Here is a 22,508-nt window from a genome sequence, read left to right as displayed (position 1 = left end):
GGGTTTTCATAAACTAGCTGGAAGCGTAGACAGAGACGATGCTGCACAGTGACAAAGCACAGACGGAGCGCCGGGGCTGGACCCCCATAGGGCCAGCGGGGCCAGAGCCCCCGGCAGACGGCCGGCCTTGGAGGGAGCGAGGGCAGGGCCTGAGCGAGCACGGCTGCCCGCAGGACCGAGGAAGGGACGCCATGCAGACAACTGGACGTGGCCGGGGAGGCAAGAGGGCTCCCCACAGCTGGCCTGGGCCACCAGGCAGGAGGGGGTCAGGGCACTCACCTGGGTATTCCTGGCACCCCCTCCCACTGGCCACACCGGGACAAAACTCAGCTGACTGGGGGCCAGGGAGGCAGTCACAGGGCAGGTCCAGGGTCTCCACTGAGGTTCTGAACCTACGACAAGGCGCCCCAGAAACACTGCCCTGGGGTCTGCACCCTGGGGTCTGACAGCACTCGGGCCCACGCTGCCCTGACCCCTCACGGCCAAGAAGCGGGGCTGGCTGTAGGCTCGGCCGCTCCTCAGAGGAAAGGCGCCAGAGGGCGCTGTGTGCCCGCCTGACAAGGGCAGACGGCCCGCTCCTCGGTTACAGCAGATGACTTCTTGAAACTAAACATCTGACTGTACAAGTGTCACCCAATACGGTTCAGAAAGACACGTGGTGTTCAGGCATCACCAGAAAAAAATCAAGAAGTCAGATACGTCAAAAGCCAGTTTCCCCTTCCAGGCTTATCCGCTGTTTTTGTTTAAAAAAAAAAGGAAAAGAAAAGGAGATGAACAGAGTATATGCTGTGAGTACAAAGAGCAGCCCACTTGCTAGGAACGGCTTCCTGACGCCTACGTCGCTTCTCCGTAATGAGCTGGGCTGAACGCTACCAGCACAGAAAGGACACACACAGCCTGTGACGTGAACCCAGCAGCTCACTGGCGCCCACAGTGCCCTCTCGGTGGGCAGACGCCACCTGGCACCTCACCTCGCCGGGGGCCCTGCCACCCACGCGAACTTAGGGTAAACCTTCACAAGCCTGAGGGAAACAGGGATCCAAAAGGGACACCGCTTTTCCAAAATCCTTTCGGGAGCTTCAGAAGACGACCCATTTCCTAGCCTCAAGGCACATCCACCAGGGAGGGGCGTCTGGCATGGTTCCGAGCGGCATCTCGCGGGCACCCCCACAGTCCCCTTCTGAGCCACGGTACCTATGAACACGCTGCTGGGGCGGCAGGAGTCCAGACAACCCCACACAGCTGCGGGCTTCCCCCTGGCACAGCTCAGTTTTTGTCTGACTTCCCATCAATCAAATCTCCAAATCCCAGCTTTTCCAGGGGTTCCTGTGCCATCAGTTGCCTGAAAGGAAAAGTGAGAGCTGTCAGGGTCCACGCGCCGCTCCCTCCTGGAACAGCACCCTCAGACCCCCACCCTGCCGTGCTCCCGTGTGCAGGCCCCTGGGCCCCTGCCCGCCACACCCACAAACCCAGAGGCTTGGCAACAGGCCTTAGGACAACTTCCCCAGAGTCACAAACACCAGTTCACGGAACCTACCTGGCAACAGATTACACTAACCCCCCAGTCACGGAATGCATGAGACGCTCCTGAAACCCGAGGAGGCAAATAACGACGAACTCCCACTACACCTTGTCAGGACACGGTTCTTAGAATCGGCCACTCAAACACAACGTGGTTGACAGGGCCAGGGTCCCCAGGTGACGCCCTGACCCCTAGAATCTGAGTGAGATCTGATTCCAGCGCGACAGGGGGTTGGTATTAAGGCTGCTGAGCAAACAAGGCTGCCCATCAGCCAACTCAGAGAGACCACCTTGGATTATCCAAGGGGACCCAACCTAATCCCAGGATCCTTAAAATCAGAGACCCTTGGCTGCCTCTGCTCAGAAAGAAAAGATGAAAAGAGACGGGAGGACCTGAAGATGCAGCACTGTGGACCGCGAGGGCAGAGGACAGGCCACAGGCCGAGGACAAGCAGCCCGGGAGCGGCAAGGTCAGGACGGGCCCTCCTGGGGGAAGCGCCTGGGCCGCACCTGGTCAGGCCCGGCGCTTTCCCAGAACCAGATGCTCTACACTCCGCACCAGGTCAGGAGGCCCGGCCGACGTGAGGTCTTGGATCCCACGTGGATTCGCTGTGTCTCTGCTGACCGTGCAAGCCCAATGTTAACAGAAGCTGCCGTGAGGAAGCGGAGCCCCGTCCTCAGCAGCAGACACATCCACTCCAGGCCAACGGGGCCCGTGTGAGCCAACTGACAAATTCTACCGAGGTCCAGTTCTTAAAAAGACGCGTGTGAAGTACACAAAAGTAAGGTGTGGGTATCAGCAAAAAGGAAAAAAGTGGAAGGGAAGAAGCTTTTTAAAAGAGTGATGCAGACGAAAGTGGGCAAGATACGGACCAAGTCAGAAACACATACACCCCTCACAACCAAATGCAGCCTGACCAACCAGTGATGCCGCCTGAATCATGGAACCCACAGAGCAGCTGATGCATTCCCATCTGCGGGCCTTCCTCAGAGGCCCAGAGGCAAACAGGAAAAAGACAGCCCTTCTGCGGGCCCTGCCAGGAGGGCCTCTCTCACAGCAGGAGTGGCTCTGGAACCAAAGCAGCTGAACACTCCAGGCATCCCTGTGCCGGCCTAGGGATGACCGACTTGGGGATGGTGACCCCAGCTTTGGGGAGGCACAGGGCAGAGACGAGCTCCAAACTCTGTCACCAAGGCTCAGCAGTGCCAAGAAGAGACTCACTGAGTTCAGTGTTTCGATTTAAGAGTGAGGGAAGCATGCAGATCCGGCCAACACACCATGTAGAGATGTCAGAGCCGGCCCATCGTTAACCCACAACACCTGTGAGCCTGTGTGACTCACGAGGCAGGAGAAGGGTGCCACCTGGGCCAAGCACCAAGAAGGCCCATCTCCCTCAAAATCCCAAATGTCTGCAGACCCTCCACACACCTGGGGTCCAAGAAGCACAGCGGAGCTTGCCGGGAGGGGAACATCTGAGTCTGTTAAGGCAATACTGAAAACAGGCCCAGAGTGGACTGCTTTTGGTCAGCCTGTCTTCAGACAAGGCCTCTGACGGCCTGGGTTCCTTCGTGAGCAAACAACGGGCTCAAAAGGCAGAAATGAAAGTTTCCACCCAAGCACACAATAACGGGTTACATGTTTTCCTGATGAAGCTTTACAATGGTACTTCTGCAGTAAAATCTCAACGGATCAGTTAGAAGAGTTTTTGTTTTGCTTAAAGGTGGGTCTTGTGAACTCCGGGTGAGACGGGAAGACTCACTTGTCTTTCACCGTTTCTCGGGCCCACTGTCTTGCCTGTCAACGCTACAAACAGCTCTGAGCGGACGTCGAACAAAACAGGACGTATTTTTATGTTCTGAGAATGTTTAAAGAAATAAGCTCTGTACCCACAAATCTTTTGACTCAGTCAGCGTTTTTATGATGTACGACTGTGAAACCTGAATGACACATCACACATTTGGAAAGAGAAAACTGTGAGGAATGCAATCACGTCCAAGGCTATCACTGGAGAAAAGGTTCCCACGGCTGCCAACAACTCTGAGTACAACTCATCTCCGAAATGCCTCAATTTCACAGGCAGGCAGCCCTTCGGGTCCAAACACAAGGAGAAGCCAGGCCTGGGTGAGGCCTCCTGGGACAAACATCTCAGCTGGAGACACGGTGGGCGGAGAAGACATAAATCACGGCTGGCAGGTACTTGCCTTTCCATCCTGCACTCCAGATACTCTTTTGATTCATTTCTGCACAAAGCATTTTCAAAATTATTGTCCCGGAGACACTTCATGAATTTCTCTTTAAAGCTTTTACATTCACCTGGAACGAAACAGAAAAGTATTTTCTTTTTAAAGTGAAAACAGGACGTGCCCGCCCAGCAACCTTACAGGCGGCCCTCCTCCTCCTCCTCGGGAAACCAGTTTCCTTCAGAAACACTCTGGAAACACAGGAGAAAAGACTTCCCGGGGGAAGAGCGAGGGCAGGAAAAGGGGGGCGTCCAAGCGGCGGCGCCGGGAGCTCCCCGCCGACGTTGCCCTTTGTCTGGAACCTCTCGGTAAAAGACGGGCATATGAAGAACCACTCGAAACCCATTTTCCAAGCCTTAGCTTCCGCGGAGCTGCGGCGACCAGGAGCGCCCTCCGCTTCCGCACCAGACGCCCGCGGAACCGGGCCGCGGGCCCCACACCGCCGAGGATGCGGCTGCCGGCACGTCGGCCCGACCGCAGGCGCCTCCGTGCCCTCTCGCCGGCCGCTGCTGCCCCGGGCCGCGGCGGGAGGCGCCGGGCCGCGCCGAGCCTCAGAGGCCCCGCCCGCGCCGCGAGGCACCACCGTCCGGCCCAGCGCTGTGCGGGCCCGGCCGGGCAGTCCGGGCCGCCCGCACTCACCGAAGTGATCGAGCGGGAAGCTGCCCTTGTCCGGGGGACGCGGCTGGAAACTCTTGGACCCGAAGTTCATAGCTGTCGACATGATGGCGGCACCCAGACTCTCCCAGCGCGACGCGCGCCGTACGCAGGACGGCCGGCCGATCGCGGAGCAGGCCCCGCGGGAGCGCCGAGCACGTCGAGCGGCGAGCCACCCCTGATGGGCCTGGACTTGGGGGTACAGGGCCCGCCCTCAGCAGCGAGACCCCGCCCCTCGTACCCAGGCCCCGCCCCCGGGCTCCGAAAGGCCGGGACCCTCAGGCACTTGCTCCGCGGCGGGTTTCTTATTATCCTCGAGGCAACACAATGGCAGAGGGTTCAGCCGTCATCTATTTAGGACGAGGAAACGAAGTTCAGAGAGGGTCAGCAACTTGCCCAAGGACACACAGCTTCAATCCACAAGAAGCCCAGAGGGCAGGCGGACGCTCCTGGAAGGCTGCCCCTGGCAGGGGTGAGGGGGGTCTTTGCATCCCCGTGAGGCTGCAGAGGTCTGGGCAGCTTAGAGCAACAGAAATTCCTCCTCTCACAGTTCTGGGGGCCAGTCATCCGAGAGCCGCGTGTCTGCTCCCTGCTGGTGGATTGCCGGCAACTCTGGGTGCCGCCTGGCTTGTGGACGCATCACCCCCTCTGCCTCACCACGGGGCCTCTCCCTGTGTGTCTGTGTCCACACTTCATCCTTCCATGAGGATGTACCCTTATTGGGTTAGGACCCACCCCCATGACCTCACCTTAGCTAATTACATATGCCGTGACCCTGTTCCCAGAAAGGTCACATTCTAAGGTAGGGGCAGCTAGGACTTAAACATGTGAATCCGGGGACACAATTCAGCAGATAAGATAATTAAATATATTATTTAACTTATTATTGTAAACAGTAAAAACTAAAAACAGCAACAGTGAAAACGGGGAAAGGGCTGGGTCGGGGGCCACCAGCTCCCTGCAGCAGGGCTCCTCCCAACCTTGTACCCTGGGCAGAGCTGATGGAGGTGGGTGGCTGCCCGCCCGCCCTCCACCCGGTTGTGATTCTTCCCTGAGCTCCAACCCCCATTCACGCATCCACTCCACCCACGTAGCGGTCCCTGTCGCCAGCCACGTGCTGCCAGACCCTAGTCATAAGCACACAGGGGGCTCAGGACCACAGAGTCACCAGCTGGCCCCCTGGACAAGCAGTCTCCCCCCAGGCCCAGCACCACTGCCCCCTGCAATGTCGGGGGCTTGCCCACCAGTCCCAGCAGCACTCCATCCCCACAGGGCCTGGGTCGGATGCCCCTTCTGCAGAAGGCATCCAGTATGCCCTCAGCCACTCGCAAGGCCCCCCGTGGCGCACTGCACTCCTGAGGCGGGATTCCACCCTGTTTGTCGGGAGCCCGCCCAGAGCTCCACCAAAGTCAGCAGACCAACAGGAGGGCCCCGCAGGGCGGGCCCATGGCGGCGCAGGGAAAGCCCAGCCCTGTCGCCTGGGCCTGGGCTGGCCTGGGGCTCTGGGCCCACAGCAAATGCAGGAGGAAGCTGTGCCTGTTCCTCGATCCGTCATATCAACTGTTGACACCACAGCAGCCAGGGGCCCCGGGGTTACTCATTAATGTTCCAGGGCTGTGAACAATAGAAGCGTTTATTACCTCGAAAATAGCACCTTTCCCTGCGACTAGATCCACCACGTAGTGGTGGGAGGGACAGCTCCTCCCCACCCAGGCTGCCACACCTCTCCTCTCTGTGAGGCGGCCCTGGGAGACCCCTGAAGCCCCGAGGCCCAGTGACCAGGAGGTGTCAGCCTGCCAAGCAGTTATTGCTTCATAGGAGATGTTTAGCAGTTCATTAGATGTTTAGGTCAAAAAGCAGGGAATACTGCTTTTGGAAACCCTCTTACATGCTGGGCTGCTTTACTTGGGCTCACAGTGACTGGCACACAGCAGCTGCTCAGTTAGTATCTTTTGAAGAGGGAATTCCCTGGCAGTCCAGTAGTCAGGATTTGATGTTTTCACTGCCTGGGGCCTGGCTTCGATTCCTGCTTGAGGAACTAAGATCCCATAAGCCATGCAACATAGCCAAAAATTTAATTAATTAGTTAATTAAAAATATTTGGGGAGACTTCTTTGGTGGTCCAGCGGGTAAGAATCCCCCTGCCAACGCAGGGAACATGGCTTCGATCCCCGGTCGGGAAAGGCTCCACGTGCCTTGGAGCCCCTGAGCCCACGCTCGAAAGCCTGAGAACTGCAACTACGGAGGCCGGCGCGGCTACAGCCCCCGGACCACAAGGAGCCCCTGAGAGAGAAACACGAGCGCTGCAGCGAAGAGTAAGCCCGCTGCTCACCAGAGGGAGCCTGTGCGTGGGACAGACTTGGTGCGGCCAAAAATAAACTGCGAAATGAAGTTACAAATGATTTTTGACGAATGAATGCAGTTTTCAGGTATTACTATCTTCATGTCACACATAGAGACACACGGAGGGCAAGCCGCTTGCCCAGGGTTACACAGCCCCCGTGTGAGTTTTCTTCCACTGTGTAACGAACAGCCCAGACTCACCACTGTGAAACAGCAGTGATCCACTGTGCTCCGAAACGCGGGGAGAAGGCAGGCTGCGTGGAGACGGCCCCACGGGCTATCAGCTGGGGCCACCACACCTCAGAATAGAGAAGCCCTTCAGGACTGAGCACGCGTGGCTGGATGCTGGGCCTGGGTCTTGGGGGCCTTGGCTCCCGCCCCTGTGGCCCTCCACCCACCTCCTAGGGCTTCCTCCCAGGATGCTGACTGCGTCCTGCACAAAGGATCCCAGAAGCAACAGGTGGAAGCCGTACGGCTTCCATGGTCTACCTCAAAAGTCTCAGAACATTGCCTCCACCACGGGCACTATCCCCTACCCAGATTCAAGGGCACAGTCCCCGGCTTGCCATGGCTGAGGGCCAAGTAGATGGAGAGCTTGTGGGCTGGGAGCTGCCACTGGAAGATGCCATCTCAGCCGAGGAGTAGATGGAGGGGCCAAGTGTGGTGTGTGCAACTCCAGAGCCCTCTAGGGAACAACCTGCACCTCAGGCGTCAGGCCAGGTGTGACCTGAGCCCCAGGTGACCCCGGCCACTCGGTTCTGACCACACAGTTCCCAGGCTTCTGCTCGAGCACCAGTACGGGGCTGGCAGAACTGCCCCCTGGACTGCAGCTGGGAGGAGGTGAGCCTCGGTGCAGGCGGTCGCCTGGCCGCCAGGAGCAGACACAGGAACGCCACTTGCCTGACAACCCGCACTCCCCCCCCAGCCCAGAACGCCACCAGCAGACCCAAGGGAGAGGAGAATTCATCGGAGTCCTGATGACGTCACCGGGCCCCTGAATCAACCCTGGCCTGAACCTAGATCTTGCTGGTGTTTTGACGTTAATAAATTCTGCTGTCTAAGCATAGTTTTCAAAAGGCTCTCAGACTAACAGGCACGGAGCACACGGCCGAGCTTTATCTTGCCTGTTAACGAGGGAACAGGATGAGACCGCAAGGCTGCTTCAGAGAGAAACGTGCAAACGCCAACAAGCACATCCAGTCAGAGGAGAGAGCACCGGGCAAGCCCACCGAGCAGGCTCAGGACGCGCTAACGTCTGACGGGACAGCAGAGCCGAGCCTCTGGGGCGACCTCCTCCATGAGACAGAAGTCCTCTGTGTGTTTACGGGGGGTCACCTGCATTTGTCCTGTTCTTGGCCGGCTTGGTGGCCTCTGGGCCCAGTCGATCACAGACCACAAATAGAGAGAACCCCCATTTCCTGGGGGACTAAGTGACGCCCAGCAGGCAGTTAGATGGCGACCCCAAAAAGGACCCGTGTGACCCGTCTGCCGTGTTTCTGGAGTGGGCTGATGTTCTGAACTATCCCAAGGCTCCCAAGGCCTCCCGGGGCTGCCCCCACAACGGACATAGCCCGGGGGCGTGGGAAATGCCACCACCACCCAGTCAGCTCCCGAGGCCAGAGGGCAGGGCACCTGCCGAAGATGGCTCCAGGGGGGTCCTTCCTGCCTCCGCTGGCTTCTGCGGTTCCCGGGTCCTTGGCCTGTGGCCGTGGCCCCCACCCTTGCCTCTGTCACCGAACGAGGGGCAAGGTGACTGGGTTAAAGAGCCGCCCTCCAAAGAGGCCCCCGTTCTGAGGCTCTGGGTGCACGTGAATGTCGGAGGAACATCCTTAGATCCAGCACCCTGCTCCAGCCAGTTTGGGTTTTCCCAGGACCTTCCCCGCGGTGCCCCCCTCACTGGACGGGACACAGGCATAGCAGCAGGTCACTCAGCAGGTCACCCCTGGGGCGCGGACCACTGCGCCACCCAACTGAGCCCACTCCCAGATGCCAGGGGTGGCTCCGTCAGGATGGGTCTTGAGACGGCCTCCCCGCAGCTCAGTCCAGCTCCGGGGCCACGCCTGCTCCCTGTGCACAGCAGCAGCACCAAGACCTGGCTCCCGCCCAGCAGGCCCCTGGGCACGGGCTTCACCAACCCGGAGCGGAGCCCCCGACAGGGATGCGTGGTCCCCTCCAGTCCCGCAGCCACACTGCGCATCCCACGAGCCTGGGCCCCCGGTGCAGCTCCGCGGCCATGACCCAGGGCTGCCAGGGCCCCCGCCCCACGCCGCCCCTGCAGGTCCGCACAAGCTGTCCCCTCCTCACGAACGCCCGTCCTCCTGAGACCCACACTCCAGCTCCAACGCCCGAGGGGATTTGTGCGCAAAGTCACGGCCACATGCCCCCCGCCCGCCCCCACTGGGCTGCGAGGACTTCAGGATCCCTGTAGCACCCATTCCTGCAGCCCTAGCTCCTAGAGAGCCTGGTAATACACAGGAACTCAATACACACACGCTGAATTAACCACCTGAACTGTCCTGGGCAGACAGGCCCTCAGCCTCTGCACCCGGTAGGGACCTTGGGAACAGCTCCTCAGCCCAAAAGACCCAGAGACTGAGTGGTCAGAGAACAGTTACCCTCCTGACAGCCCCGGGGCTGTGCATCTGGACAGGCTGCCTTGAGGTAGTGAGCACCCATCACAGCAGGTGTGCAAATGGAGGCTGGGAGGGGAAAGGGCCCGCAGGCTGCCTTGGCTCTGGGGTGGGTGTCGGGGCGCTGATGTCACCCAGGCCTGTCCCCGGGCCCAGCGGCGGGGAGGCGGATCCCCCTGCCTTGCGTTGGGGCAGGAGGCCCAGCGCAAGCCCAGCTGCTTCTGGGGCCACAGGCCCTGCGGCCCCTGGGAGCTCAATTCCAAAGGGCGCCTCCTCCCTCCCAGCTGGGCCTCCAGGCTTTGGAGCAGAGTGCAGCCCAGACAGACAGGGCTCATAAACCCAGCACCTGCTGCCCCAGCGACCTTGCCTGCAGGCTGGGCTTCTCTGTGCAGCCAACATGCCCTCACGCCCCCCTGTCCCGGGAGGCCAGTGACGTCTGCTCGGGGGCCGGGCTCCAATAGCCCCCAAGGGGCACACCGCCACTCTGGCAAGCTTGCTGTCAGGCTCTGGAGCCCTGGCATTCGGGGCGCTGGCCATGTAGACCTGATGCCCGCCCTGGCCCAGACACAGAGGTGCTGGATGGACGCAGGCGCTGGTGGGCTTGGGGGGCCACAGGGCTCCCGGGGAGGGAGGCTCAGAGCCTGGGGAGGGTGGGGCCCAAGGCCCTGGACCCCTGGTTCTGGTGGGGAGACGGGACAGAAGCAGATCCTGTGGGGGGCAGATGGTCACCGCGCTGTGTCCTCCCAACAAGGCGAGGGCCGAGGAGGCCCCGAGGGCCCAACTGGACGCCGGTCCCCCGGACGGTCCCCCACCCCTGGCACAGGCTGGCCCCCACGATCCTCGCGCGCCTGTCGCTTTAAGCGCCTGGCTGTCCCTGCAAACTGCTCCTTCCACATTCTCGGGGTGGTGGGGTGGCGGGAGGGTGGGGTGCCGGCACGCCCTCCCGTGAGGCCCATAAGGTGCAGGGCAGGCGGCACCGGGAGGGGAGCTGCCCGCCACCCGCCAGACTCATGGCCCTGCTGCTCCTGGCGCTGCTGGCGCTGCTGGCGCTCTGGGGGCTGCTCTGCGCCAGGGCCGGTACCCCAGGCCCAGCCCCCCGCTGGCCCCCGGGGCCGCGCCCCCTGCCCCTCGTCGGGAACCTCCACTTGCTGCGGGGGGCACAGCAGGACAAGGCGCTGATGCAGGTGGGTCCACGGGGCTCTGGAGGCCGCCGTCCGCGGGCTGGGGCCAGAGCTGCCAGCAGACAGCAGCAGCTGGCCCTACTCCACCGTGTGATCCACAGAGACTCACTGCCCACCCCCAGGCCTCAGTCTGCCCATCTGCAGAATGGGCAGGGGAGTGGTGAGGACAGAGGGGACCGGAGGGGCGTGAGGGACCCCAGAGACCTGGGGGTGGGACAGCGGATGGACTCTGCCTCTCCCCACCAGCTCGGCAAACAGTATGGGCCGGTGTTCACTGTGCATCTTGGGCACCAGAAGACGGTGGTGCTGACCGGCTACGAGGCGGTGAAGGAGGCCCTGGTGGGCACCGGGCAGGAGCTGGCTGGCCGGCCCCCCATTGCCATCTTCCAGCTCATCAATGGAGGCGGGGGTAGGTGTGTGCGGGAAGAGGGTGCCCGCATGCGTGGGGCCCGCAGGGCCTGTCCCTGTCTGCGGCACGGGTGAGTGCTCCTGGGAGGCCCAGGGGGAGCGCCAGGGTGCCCGCCTGGCAGGCCCAGAGCAACGGAGGCAGGGCACACCGACGGGCAGGCCTGGCCAGGCAGCTGGAGGTGGGGGCTGGGGTCTTGGGGGGGCCTGAGGGTCCGCCGGGACCCTGCCCCAGGGCCGCTCACCGTCGGGCATGTGCGGCCCGCAGGCGTCTTCTTCTCCTCAGGCCCACGCTGGCGGGCCGCCCGCCAGCTCACCGTACGTGCCCTCCACGGCCTGGGTGTGGGGAGGGCGCCCGTGGCCAACAAGGTCTTGCAGGAGCTGAGGTGCCTCACGGCGCAGCTGGACAGCTACGAAGGTGAGTGGGGGCCTGGGCGCCTCTGCCCCGTGCGTCCCGCAGCCCTGAAGCCGCTCTCCACCCGCAGGCCGGCCCTTCCCGCTGGCCCTGCTCCGCTGGGCTCCCTCCAACATCACCTTCACGCTCCTCTTCGGCCAGCGGTTCGACTACCGGGATCCTGTGTTCCTGTCCCTGCTGGGCCTCGTTGATGAGGTCATGGTCCTCCTGGGGAAGCCGAGTGTGCAGGTGAGAGGTCGATGTTCTGGCCTTGGGGGGGGTGCAGGGAGCGAGGTGGCAGCAAGGAGAGGCTCCAAGCTTCACCTGCCACGTGACTCCAGGCCAGTGCCCTGTGCTCCTGGAAACCAGGGGAGCCGAGGGCAGCGGTCCCCACCTGACCACTGTCAAATCAGTAATAGACGCATTGCTCACCAGTGCGGGGCGGGGGGGGGCCCTGGGCGGTTCCTCTCGGAAATGGGGCTTGGTTCCCCCCAGTCCCTGAACCTCCTCCAGGGTCAGGAATCGTGAGGACCGGCTGATTTCCAAACCCCACGACTGCGTGCATCTCGTTTTTCCCCAGAACTTAAAAATAAAGGAAGTCGGGCGCGCAGTGGTGTCCGACTCTGTGCGATCTCACAGACTGTAGCCCGCCTGGTCCTCTGTCCGTGGAATTCTCCAGGCAAGAATACTGGAGTGGGTGCCGTTCCCTTGTCCAGGGGATCTTCCTGACCCAGGGATAGAACCCGGGTCGCCTGCATTGCAGGCAGATTCCTCACCAACTGAGCCACTAACTTAAAGCGTTCCTAATTTGTAGGCACCATGACTGGTTTTAACTCTTAACTTGCTCGGGCACGCGTGCCCGGGTGGGGGCGGGGCACGTGTGTCTGGTGGCATGGGGCTCACGTGTACTTTCCAGCCCCATCTCTCCAGGACCTGAGGCCCTGGGCGTGGGGTGGAGGCTGCTGGCTTCGGTCCTGATCCTAGTCACCCCCCGAGGCTGGCGGAACCTCAGACTCAGGAACATTGGACTTCCTGCCGAAAGTACCCTGGCCAAGTCCCACCAGGGGGCCCCAGCAGGCCTGAGGCTGGAGGGTCAGGGGCTCCAGGGAGACAGAATGTCCCGTGGCCTCCCATACCTGCACCCTGAGCGATGGCCAGGTCCCGGGGGACAGCGTGTGCAGAGGGCAGCTGACAACCGTGCAGGTCAGGCTGTGCTGTGACCCCCGGCTCACGGCGTCCTGAGCTGAAGCTTTAAGTTGGCAATTTCCCTTTTTTCCCCCCCGAATAACTCAGCGAAGTCAGTGACTTCCAAGGCAGCAGCCAGCCCTGCCTCCCTCTCCCCCTCTCTGGGGGGTGTGGAGGGGGGGTCATGGTGACAGCCGCCTGCTGTGACTTGCAAGGACCCCGGGTGTGTTACCTGTCAGTTGGCCCCTCCTCTGCGCACCCAGGTGGAGGCTTTCCTCCGCGCCCAAGGGCTGCCGGTCCCATGGGGAGGGAGAGGGAGGGTGGCACCTCTGCCAGGAGCCTGGGGCGCTGCCGGTCCGCACAGGTGGCCTCACCTCCGGGCGGATGGCCCGCCCTCAGCCCTCACCACGCGGCCCTGCCCGCCCCCAGCTCTTCAACCTCTACCCGCGGCTCGGGGCCCTCCTCCAGCTGCACCGGCCGGTCCTGCGCAAGATCGAGGAGGTGCGGGCCATCCTGAGGGCCCTCCTGGAGGCGAGGCGGCACCGCACACCCCCGCGAGGGCCACAGCAGAGCTACCTGGACGCCCTGATCCAGCAGGGCCAGGTGTGGGCGAGACCCGCCCCCGCCCAAGAGGCCGCGGGAGGGGGGAATCTTGGGGCCCCGCCTCAAGGAGAGGGGCTGGGGATGGAGCCGACCGATCCTGGGCCATGCCCCTCCATCCCCTGGCCGGGCCCCTCTGAACCTCGGTCACCTCACCTGAGAAGCGGGGCGGCTGCGAGGCCGCGTGAGCCCGCGACGTAGGAGGCTCCTGTCTTCGACGACTTTCTCGAGCTGGGGGCTGGCTTCTTGGGGGTTCCATGGAGCCTGCCTCCAGCTGAGCGCGGCCCCGCCCACTTCTGCAGGAGAAAGACCCCGAGGGCCTGTTTACCGAGGCCAACGTGGTGGCCTGTGTCCTGGACATGGTCATGGCCGGCACGGAGACCACCGCCGCCACGCTGCAGTGGGCCGCCCTCCTGATGGGCAAGCACCCGCGCGTGCAGAGTGAGCCGGGGGCGCGTCTCCGCGGGGCCCTGGGCGCAGGGGGGCGGGGCCGGGGTCGCAGCGGGGCGGGGCCCGGGGCGCAGGGCGGGGCCCCGGCATGCTGGCCGTCTGTCTCGCCCGCAGGCCGTGTGCAGGAGGAGCTGGACCGCGTGCTGGGGCCCGCGCGGCTCCCGCGGCCAGAGGACGTGCACGCCCTGCCCTATACTAACGCCGTGCTGCACGAAGTGCAGCGCTTCATCACGCTGCTGCCCCACGCGCCGCGGTGCACGGTCGCCAACACCCAGCTGGGCCCCTACCTGCTCCCCAAGGTGCGAGGGCCAGGCCCCGCCGCCCCAGACCCTGCCTCCTCTGCTCTCGGCCGCGGTAGATGGGGCTGGGACGGGGTCGCAGGGACACAGACGTTGAGCAGGGCTTCCCGTGCTCCCGGTCTGCGGAGAGCAGCCAGCCCCGCCGCTCACCTGGCGCCCCCACAGGGCACACCCGTGCTGGCCCTACTGAACTCCGTGCTCCTGGACGAGACGCAGTGGAAGACGCCCCGCCAGTTCAACCCGGGCCACTTCCTGGACGCCAACGGGCGCTTCGTCAAGCGGCCGGCCTTCCTGCCTTTCTCCGCAGGTACTGCAGCCCCTGCCAGCGGTGGCCTGGTCCCCGGGGCCTCGGAGCTCAGGGCCCCGCCCTCGGGGCTTCCCCACGGCCTCCGGGACCCACCGGCGCCCCGTCTCCCCGCAGGCCGCCGCGTCTGCGTGGGGGAGAGCCTGGCCAGGTCGGAGCTGTTCCTCCTGTTCGCGGGCCTCCTGCAGAGGTACCGCCTGCTGCCCCCGCCTGGCCTCAGCGTCGCCGCCCTGGACACCACGCCTGCCCCTGCCTTCACCGCGCGGCCATCCGCTCAGGTGCTGTGCGCCATGCCCAGGCTGCAGGGGCGCTGACCGCAGAGGCCTGGGCTGTGTGACACACTCCCAGGGCCCTGGGGTTGGGGTCGGGGGGAAGCTGAGTTGCTCTGGCTTGTGGGTGATGGAGACAGGACGGACGGACAGACACGCAGGCCCTCACCAGCCTCTCTGCAGCCACCACGGGCTGTGTGTCCCGGGCCAGGGAGCCTCATCTGGGCACCATGGGGGATGGGGTGCCCCCCCCCCACAGCCCGAGGGCCCCTCCCAGCCTGGCTCTCCTCTCCAGCTCCCAGGCCCCATAGCCCAGGGCAGAGCTGGGTCCCCTCCCGCTCCGCCCCCAGACCCTGGGCATTGCTGCTGCCTCTGTCTACACCAGGTCCCCTGCCAGCCCTCCAGGAACCCCTCAACAGGTGCCACACCCCCACATTCCCACAGGCACCTCGGGCTTCCTGCTGCACCCTCTCCCATATTCCCCTCCCCACTGGCCCTCATCCGGTTCCCCAGCAGGGCCTGCGTCACCAGCCAACACGTGCCAGGCACAGGGGTGTCACCTGCCTGAACTTGGGGTGCAGGGAGATAGCCAGGGCTGCTGGGCCCCATGGCGACGTCCACCCAGAGGCCAACCTCGGACCAGCGTTCCCGGCTTGCTCTGCATTGCACCAGGCCCTGGGCCCACCAGGACCCCTGCAGGCCCTACCCTGTTCTCAGGGCTCCTGGGTGCCCTGTGGGCCATGGGCCAGTCGAGGGAGAGCCGCTGCCCAGAGTGGGTCAGCCAGGCTGGGGTGGGGCAGGTCGTAGGAGTCTGCAGGGAGGCCTCCTCTGAGAGCTCCTGACCTACAATCCCCCAGGACCCTCCCCACGAGCCAGCTCTTGATCTCTGTGGAGGCCGCACTCTGAGGGTCAAGGGGCAGGGGGCGGCATGCAGGAGGTCAGCTGAGATCACAGCCTTGCCGGCCCAACACCACCTCTGCGAGCGGGACACAGGCAATCAAGGCATGGTTTCCGCCCTCCTGGAGCTCAGAGCTCGCCGACTGAACCGACAGGACCAAGGGAGGCATGGGGTCCTGGTTCCCGGCTGGGGCCGTAGGGCCTCCCCGTGCTGAGTGTCGGTGACCACACGGGGAGGCTGCCCTCGGGGCGTGAGCTGGTGAGCAGGACAGGGGCGGGGTGAGGAACTGGGTGACAAGGCGCGTTTCCCTCCAGAGGTTCAAATGGAACGACCCAGGACACAGCGGTCAGCACACACATCTTGGGGGGAGAGGCGGGGAGGGAGAAGCTTCCTGAGAATCTGGGCGGGGCTGTGGGCGCCGTGGTGGCAGTGGGCCTGGGGAGGGCAGGGTGGGGGGGCCGCCAAGTCCTTCTCTTCTCTGGATTTGTCTCTTTACTTGGCTGGGTTAGGCTTTCGTTGCCCCACTGACCCCAGGCCAGTGCCCTGTGCTCCTGGAAACCAGGGGAGCCGAGGGCAGCGGTCCCCACCTGCCCGCCGTCAAATCAGTAATAGGCGCACTGCTCACCAGTGCGGGGGGGGGGGGCCCTGGGCGGTTCCTCTCGGAAATGGGGCTTGGTTCCCCCAGTCCCTGAACCTCCTCCAGGGTCAGGAATCGTGAGGACCGGCTCTGATTTCCAAACCCCACGACTGCGTGCATCTCGTTTTTCCCCAGAACTTAAAAATAAAGGAAGTCGGGCGCGCAGTGGTGTCCGACTCTGTGCGATCTCACAGACTGTAGCCCGCCTGGTCCTCTGTCCGTGGAATTCTCCAGGCAAGAATACTGGAGTGGGTGCCGTTCCCTTGTCCAGGGGATCTTCCTGACCCAGGGATAGAACCCGGGTCGCCTGCATTGCAGGCAGATTCCTCACCAACTGAACCACTAACTTAAAGCGTTCCTAATTTGTAGGCACCATGACTGGTTTTAACTCTTAACTTGCTCGGGCACGCGTGCCCAGGTGGGGGCGGGGCACGTGTGTCTGGTGGCATGGGGCTCACGTGTACTTTCCAGCCCCATCTCTCCAGGACCTGAGGCTCTGGGTGTGAGGCGGAGGCTGCTGGCTTTGGTCCTGATCCTAGTCACCCCCCGAGGCTGGCGGAGCCTCAGACTCAGGAACATCGGACTTCCTGCCGAAAGTACCCTGGCCAAGTCCCACCAGGGGGCTCCAGCAGGCCCGAGGCTGGAGGGTCAGGGGCTCCAGGGAGACAGAATGTCCCGTGGCCTCCCATACCTGCACCCTGAGCGATGGCCAGGTCCCGGGGGACAGCGTGTGCAGAGGGCAGCTGACAACCGTGCAGGTCAGGCTGTGCTGTGACCCCCGGCTCACGGCATCCTGAGCTGAAGCTTTAAGTTGGCAATTTCCCTTTTTTCCCCCCCGAATAACTCAGCGAAGTCAGTGACTTCCAGGGCGGCTTCACTTACAGCTCGCGGGGCCTCCATCCCGTCAGGAGGAAACTTGTGGTGGTGCACTGACTGCTTCGTCAGTGGCTCCAGCGCTCAAGGGCTTAATTGCTGCGAGGCAGGTGGGATCTTAGTTTCCCTGGCCAGGGACTGCAGCCTCGTCCCCCGCATTGCGGGGTGGATGCTTCACCACTGGCCCACCAGGGCAGTCCTGTGTCCTCTTCCTGTCGGTCTGAAACACCTAGGCGTTGGATTCGGGGCTGAGAGAACATGCCTCGCCCTGGGCACAGCGGAGAGATTGGGGGGTGGGTGGGCAGAGGCCCCGGACGTGACTGGGAACCACGGTGACCCCAGGGGTGTCCTTGTGTGGTAGAGTTGGGAACCCCGTTTCTGGGCTGAAGCTCTAGTAGGCATGAATCTTTGTGGGGAACAGGTGGGAGCTCCACCTGTGACCTCCATGCCCCGTGGCCCATCTTGGAGGCTTGGTTCCCAGGGCTCAGAGCACCACAGCTTCGTGTCCTCAGTCACCTCACCCCCGGCCCCAGCAGCATGTCCGCAATCGCTGGACGCCGACCACCCACGGGCAGAGCACCAGACCCGGTGGACCAACATCCATCCAACTGTCTGAGGCGGCCCGGCCGCTCCCTGAACACGGGCGCTCCACTGGGGACCAAGGACTGGGCAGTGCTAGGTCCCTGCCGGCGCCTGGAAATTCGGGCTGCAGAGCAGATGTCAGCCCCACGGTCAGAAGCTCCACCCGAGGGGCTCCCCCAGACATCACCCCAGGGAGGCCACAGAGCCCACACTCACGACCCTGGGCAGAAAACAAGTCACATGATGAGCCATGGCCCCCAGGGGCCTGTTTTTATTGAAATACAGCCAGGGGTAGGCACGACGGACCCCAGCCCAGCCGTCAGCGAAGGCAGGCAGGTGGCCAAGCAGAGGCACAGGAGGGACCATCAGATGTAGGAGGGGGCCACGCCCCCACGCGGATGGGCCGCAGCTGACAGGAAAGGCCAGCTCTGACCTCTAGGATAGTCCTGGTAGAAAGATAAGACGTTTCCCGCAAAAAGCACCGTCCGTGGGAGCCTGCGGGCCACCAGGAGACCAGGTCATTTCAGAGTGACCTCGTTCTACCGTGGAGGAGGTAATTCGTCATCCCCTCTAAAGAGTCCCTGGTCGAGGAATCGAGAGAGAGAGAGGCGGGCCCTCCAGGGCGCAGGGCCCTTGCCCTCGCTGGGGTCCACTGGGCCCAGGTGCCCACAAGCCACCCGCTAGGAGAGCAGCTGCAGCACCTGCCGGGCGCGCTGGGTCCCCCCGGGCGGCAGGGCGCCGGCGCCCGCCTCATCCAGCTCCCGCATCAGCGCCTCCGCCTTCTGCACCGTCAGCTCGCGGGCGCGGCCCCTGAGCCCCTCCAGGTAGGCCAGCAGGGCGGGGAAGTGCTCGTCAGGGACCTGGAAGGGGCGGGAATGTCGTCAGGGCCGGCGGGTGGAGCTCGGAGACACTGGGTGTCCAGGCTCCCAGACGGCGGCCCCATTCCCCGCACAGGCTCTCCTTACGCTCCAGGGGCTGGCAGACGTCGGCCCTCTGAAACGCTGCTAACAGTAGGCAGATCATTTTTAGAGAGAGAACTCTCTTGGGACAAAGAGAATCCAGGGAAAAGCTGACAGCGTTCTGGGGTGGAGATGGATGAGGGTGCCCGGTCTCAGGAAGAGGAAGTTTAGGCTGAGACCCAGGAGTCCTGCTCAGCCCCTTCCGACCCCTAGCCGCTGCGCGGCTCTTCTAGAAGCAGGAACAAGGGCGGGGCTGAAACAGGGGCTGGGGTCCACCTGAGAAGCGGCTGGCGCCCCACAGACTTCAGAACTCCTCCACGGAAGTCTCCACCCCGTCCCCTGCACGCAGAGGCGGCCCTCGACGTCCCCACCGGTGGAGCCCCTCATAACCGGGATGACTCTGATGCTCGTCACGGTGGATACGACAGCTCCACAGAAACGGATTACAGCCTGTCCAAATTCGGGGGGGTCTAGGCTGATGCGGAGCTCTCAGTCCACGGCGGGGCTGCGGTGGGGCGGGGAGGTGTCAGGAGACAGAGAGGCTCCGGACAGGGTCACTGAGGGGCAGGGAGCGCGAGACATGCGGCAGCTGCCCCAGCTCAAAGCAGCCCCCAGGCACGCGCCCGTCACTGAAGGAATCAGGGGTCAAGCCACCGTGGACTGGCCACGCCCGGCCCACCATGCCGGGCACACAAGTGCCACGCAGCTGCCCTCTGTGAGCACGCGGGGCCGGGCGGGTCAGGTCAGAGAAGAGACGAGGGCAGGTCCCGGGCCAGCGCGGTTCTGCAGAGATGGCAGGACCGTTGCCTGGTGGATGCCCCATCGTCGGAGATGCGCACCGCAGAGGAGCCGTGGCGGGGCAGAGGGGACCGGACCTCCAAGCACACAGACCGCGGCCTTCCTGGAGTGGCAGCCGCTTCCCGCGCTGGGAGCCTGGAGCCCCATGGCTCAGTCCGGCTGCTGGGCAAAGCCGGCAGCCTTCTGTCCCCGACCCCCAGGGGTCCCTCACTCTGAGCCCAGTTTCATCTCTGGAAGACGGAGGGCTCAGCGGGGTTCTCCCACGCGGCCTCCATGAGCTCCATGATTCCTTGTCCTCCTAACACAGACAGGCCACGGGAAGGGGAGGACTTCCCCACCCCTGGAGGGAGGCCGAGCCCAGTGTGGCCCAAGCAGGCGCTGCCAGCCGGTCCTTCCCCTCCATCACGGAGAGGCCTGACCGCACCTCAGCCTCCTGGGTGTGCACCAGCGTCCCCTGGCCCCCGACTGTGTACAGGCCTCCCCACCTCCGGGGGGAGGAGCCACACACACCTGATCGCGGTCATACATATGCAGCAACAGCCAGGTCTGCCTCGTCTTCTGGAACCTCCAGTCCTCGCGCTTCTGGGCCCAGCTGGGGAGCAAGGACAGGGCGGCTCAGGTCCCGAAGGGGAAACGCCGGCGGCCTCTCCCTGATGAGGGCCAGGGCGTCTGCAGAGGATCCTGCCAGGGAGGGCAGCCGGGGTGGGGGTGGGGGCGCGGAATCGCAGAGGTGTCCGCCAGGTTTCTGCTTGCCTGCTGGGGGCCCTCGGCCGGGATATCAGGCCCAGGGGGGCACAAGGCCACTTTCAGCTCTGCGTGGCCACTGTTTTATGATTCTAACGGGAATACACTGAATTTAACAAACTCGGTCCTTCTTCTAGACACACGGATGAGGCAGGGTCACCCGGATTACCAGGGGGGCAGGCACAGCCTTCCTGACCTGAAGGATGGGAAAGGGGAGACAGGGAGCAGCCAGGACCCCTCGACCTCGAGGGCCATGCGGGGGTCCCCGTGGCCTTGGATGCGCTCGCCCCCGGGTGACCAGGACACTGGGCAGACCCTAGGCCGACCCAGAGCCCAGGGGAGGCCCGAACGCTGGGACGGAGGCCCCGAGGCGGATGGAGGTCTGGGGCGCGGTGCTGCCCGCTGCGTGGGAGGGGCGGAGGGCGACTCCCTGGCTGCAGGACCCCGTAACGCGTGCACCCGAGACAGGGCCCCGCTCAGCCTTCCGCACCCACAGGGGCGCGCGGGCCCGGCTGCGGCCTAGAAGCGGCCCAAGGAAGGGCCACCAGACCAGGGACTCAGCGGTCCCCCACCATCCCCTCGCACTCCTCTGCTGGCACGACCGGGGGTGGGGGAAGGCCCGTGTGGGCCACCCAGAGGGGGCCCCGCTGCCCTGGGACCTCTCCGATGGTGGTGATCAGGGAGCCACCTCTCATCGTCCACCTGGGGCAGTGGAGGGCCCTCCCCTGCGCTTCCCTCCCAGGGGGACACAGTCACACAGAGACACGCGACTCTCGGGTGGAGGGCAAGGTCCCCGCGGCGTAGCGCCCTCTGGCGGGGCCCCCGTGAGCCGCCTTCCCAGCAGGTCCGCGGGAAGGCTGCCCGCCCTCCCCGCCCGCCAGCCCGCTGGCCGCACCCGCTGTGGGGGCCCAGCCCCTTGCATCCCCCACTCTACAGAGTTCTCCTCCCGGAGGGGTTTGCCTCCTACTACAGCTGATAGGTCTTTAAGAAAAAGAAACACCCACCCCGCCCCCAACTGTGGTTCCACCCCCATTGCGCCCTGGCCCATTCACCTCCCCTGAAAACCTCACTTCCCTCCGCGTCTCAGGGTCCCTCCTGAGAAGTCAGAGGGTTTGGGGTTCCACCGGCCCTGTCCCCTCACTGCTGGCGTGGACAAGCAGGGTGTCTGCCCAAAGCAATGCCTCCTCCCTGACAGTCAACTCAATGCCCGTGTGGTCAGCGGGGCCCCAGAGGTGGCTCCAGGGTCTGGGGGCATTGAACTGGCTCCAGATGCCCTGTCCTCGGGGAGCACTGGGCACTGGGCTGGGGCCTTGGGAGTGTGGGGCCCCAAAGAAACCCAGAGGCAGCTCGCAGACACACCAGGGCCACGTGAACATCGCCCCAGTGACCCGGGGCCCCCAGTGGGGGAGGACCTGCAGATGAAGGATCTGTGTGATTGCAGTGAGGTCAGAGGTCAGCAGGGAGGAAGTACTGGCTCTTGTGTGCATGTGGGGGGGGCAGTAAGGGCTGAGCCCGACCTCCCAGAGGGGCTGCCGCCCCGTGAGCAGCCCGCACGAGGATGCTCTTTCTTCCCAGACGAGCAGAGGCCAGTTCAGGTGCCACCCATGGGGCAGGGCCCAGGAGTGAGGAGTCTCCTGCGACCACTGGAAGCTGGTCCTCCAGGGATCGAGGGTGGGTCCACCGCCTGCTCCCTGGGACCACCATCTTCAGAGCTGCCCCCAAGTGCCAGTGGGCCCCGAGTCTGTGGCTGCTGCTGCAGGTGGAAGCGCCTGGATGGGACCAGGTGTAAAGGAGGGGCCCGGTCCCAATGGCACCCTCCACCTCGCAGAGAACAGCCCAGGCCCAGGGTCAGGGAAGGCTGCTCCACCAGGTGGCTCCTGCCCCCTGGGCTCCACACGGTCAAGGGTGGTCACTGCAGGGCGAGGACTGGTGGCTGAAGGTGGATTTCCTACAGGCAGCAGGCAAGTCTCAGTGGGGAGCGTGCCCCCGCCCCGCGAGGAATCCCAGCAGGGCCAAGGCTCCCTGCCCCCACTTTGTGCCCGGCTCTGATGGGCTGGGGGGAAGGCAGGCCCCAATCTGTCCAACAGGGCCATGTGAGCCCTGCCCAGGCCCAGGGCGGGGTCCCCAGGCTCTAGCATTTCCCCAAAGGAGGGGAAAAGAAAGGGAAGGAGAGGGGAGGGGAGCGGAGTTGAACGGAATGGCTGCCCTGCAACTGACTCCCAGGGCTCAGCCCTGTCTAGGGATGGGGAGGATTCTGCCCTATACCAAGCCCCAGGGAGCCTGGGCAAAGCAGCTCCTTCTAAGAAGGCGGCTCCAGAATCCCACTGTCTGCACGGCGCCCTTCCTGGCCAACCTCTGGGTTCACTCTGCACACATGCACAGGCCTGTCTGCCCTCCCAGACCGCCCCAAGGGCCCCCAGCAGCCCTGCTCCTGAACTGGCTCCGGGCCACCAACCCCAGTTCCTGGCTGGGTGTCCAGGATCCCACGAAAGAACAGTTCCTGGAGGGAAGCGTGCAGTGTGTGTGACGGTGGGGGTGGTA

At 63.9% G+C, this 22,508-nt stretch overlaps 3 protein-coding genes across 8 annotated transcripts in view; 1 reads left to right on the top strand and 2 right to left on the bottom strand.

Moving 5' to 3' along the window:
* Nucleotides 1-1,051: 1,051 nt before the first annotated feature.
* COX19 (cytochrome c oxidase assembly factor COX19) lies at nt 1,052-4,547 on the bottom strand. The gene is made up of 3 exons (XM_005910296.3): nt 4,402-4,547; nt 3,724-3,835; nt 1,052-1,342 (listed from the first exon to the last, which is right to left on the bottom strand). Exons 1-3 carry the CDS (start codon nt 4,481-4,483, stop codon nt 1,267-1,269), a joined length of 270 nt encoding a protein of 89 aa, XP_005910358.1. The 5' UTR covers nt 4,484-4,547; the 3' UTR covers nt 1,052-1,266.
* A 5,852-nt stretch (nt 4,548-10,399) lies between these two features.
* On the top strand, nt 10,400-16,136 carry CYP2W1 (cytochrome P450 family 2 subfamily W member 1). The gene is made up of 9 exons (XM_070362634.1): nt 10,400-10,573; nt 10,817-10,979; nt 11,244-11,393; nt 11,461-11,618; nt 12,984-13,157; nt 13,457-13,595; nt 13,719-13,903; nt 14,069-14,210; nt 14,325-16,136. Exons 1-9 carry the CDS (start codon nt 10,400-10,402, stop codon nt 14,519-14,521), a joined length of 1,482 nt encoding a protein of 493 aa, XP_070218735.1. The 3' UTR covers nt 14,522-16,136.
* Nucleotides 16,137-17,709: 1,573 nt separating this feature from the next.
* CHLSN (cholesin) overlaps nt 17,710-22,508 on the bottom strand; it is a 67,740-nt gene continuing 62,941 nt past the window's right edge. For all 6 annotated transcript variants that reach the window (XM_070362840.1, XM_070362839.1, XM_070362838.1 and 3 more), the window contains 2 exons: nt 19,734-19,815; nt 17,710-18,326 (listed from right to left, as the gene is read on the bottom strand). In XM_070362840.1, coding sequence (XP_070218941.1) covers nt 18,147-18,326; nt 19,734-19,815 — 262 coding nt within the window. In that variant the 3' untranslated portion in view covers nt 17,710-18,146. The remainder of the gene's footprint in view (nt 18,327-19,733; nt 19,816-22,508) is intronic.

Source organism: Bos mutus, chromosome 25 (assembly GCF_027580195.1).
Source record: "Bos mutus isolate GX-2022 chromosome 25, NWIPB_WYAK_1.1, whole genome shotgun sequence".
Lineage (NCBI taxonomy): Eukaryota > Metazoa > Chordata > Mammalia > Artiodactyla > Bovidae > Bos > Bos mutus.
This window is presented reverse-complemented; position numbering and strand designations above follow the sequence as displayed.

What these genes read in the sequence shown, in the direction of transcription:
- COX19 (XM_005910296.3), bottom strand. Translation starts at nt 4,483, where the DNA reads ATGTCGACAGCTATGAACTTCGGGTCCAAGAGTTTCCAGCCGCGTCCC. An exon ending in CTTCCCGCTCGATCACTTCG is followed by an intron (nt 3,836 to 4,401) that starts GTGAGTGCGGGC and finishes GTTTCGTTCCAG; the next exon opens with GTGAATGTAAAAGCTTTAAA. An exon ending in CTGGAGTGCAGGATGGAAAG is followed by an intron (nt 1,343 to 3,723) that starts GCAAGTACCTGC and finishes TTTTCCTTTCAG; the next exon opens with GCAACTGATGGCACAGGAAC.
- CYP2W1 (XM_070362634.1), top strand. Translation starts at nt 10,400, where the DNA reads ATGGCCCTGCTGCTCCTGGCGCTGCTGGCGCTGCTGGCGCTCTGGGGG. An exon ending in AGGACAAGGCGCTGATGCAG is followed by an intron (nt 10,574 to 10,816) that starts GTGGGTCCACGG and finishes TCTCCCCACCAG; the next exon opens with CTCGGCAAACAGTATGGGCC. An exon ending in CTTCCTGCCTTTCTCCGCAG is followed by an intron (nt 14,211 to 14,324) that starts GTACTGCAGCCC and finishes GTCTCCCCGCAG; the next exon opens with GCCGCCGCGTCTGCGTGGGG.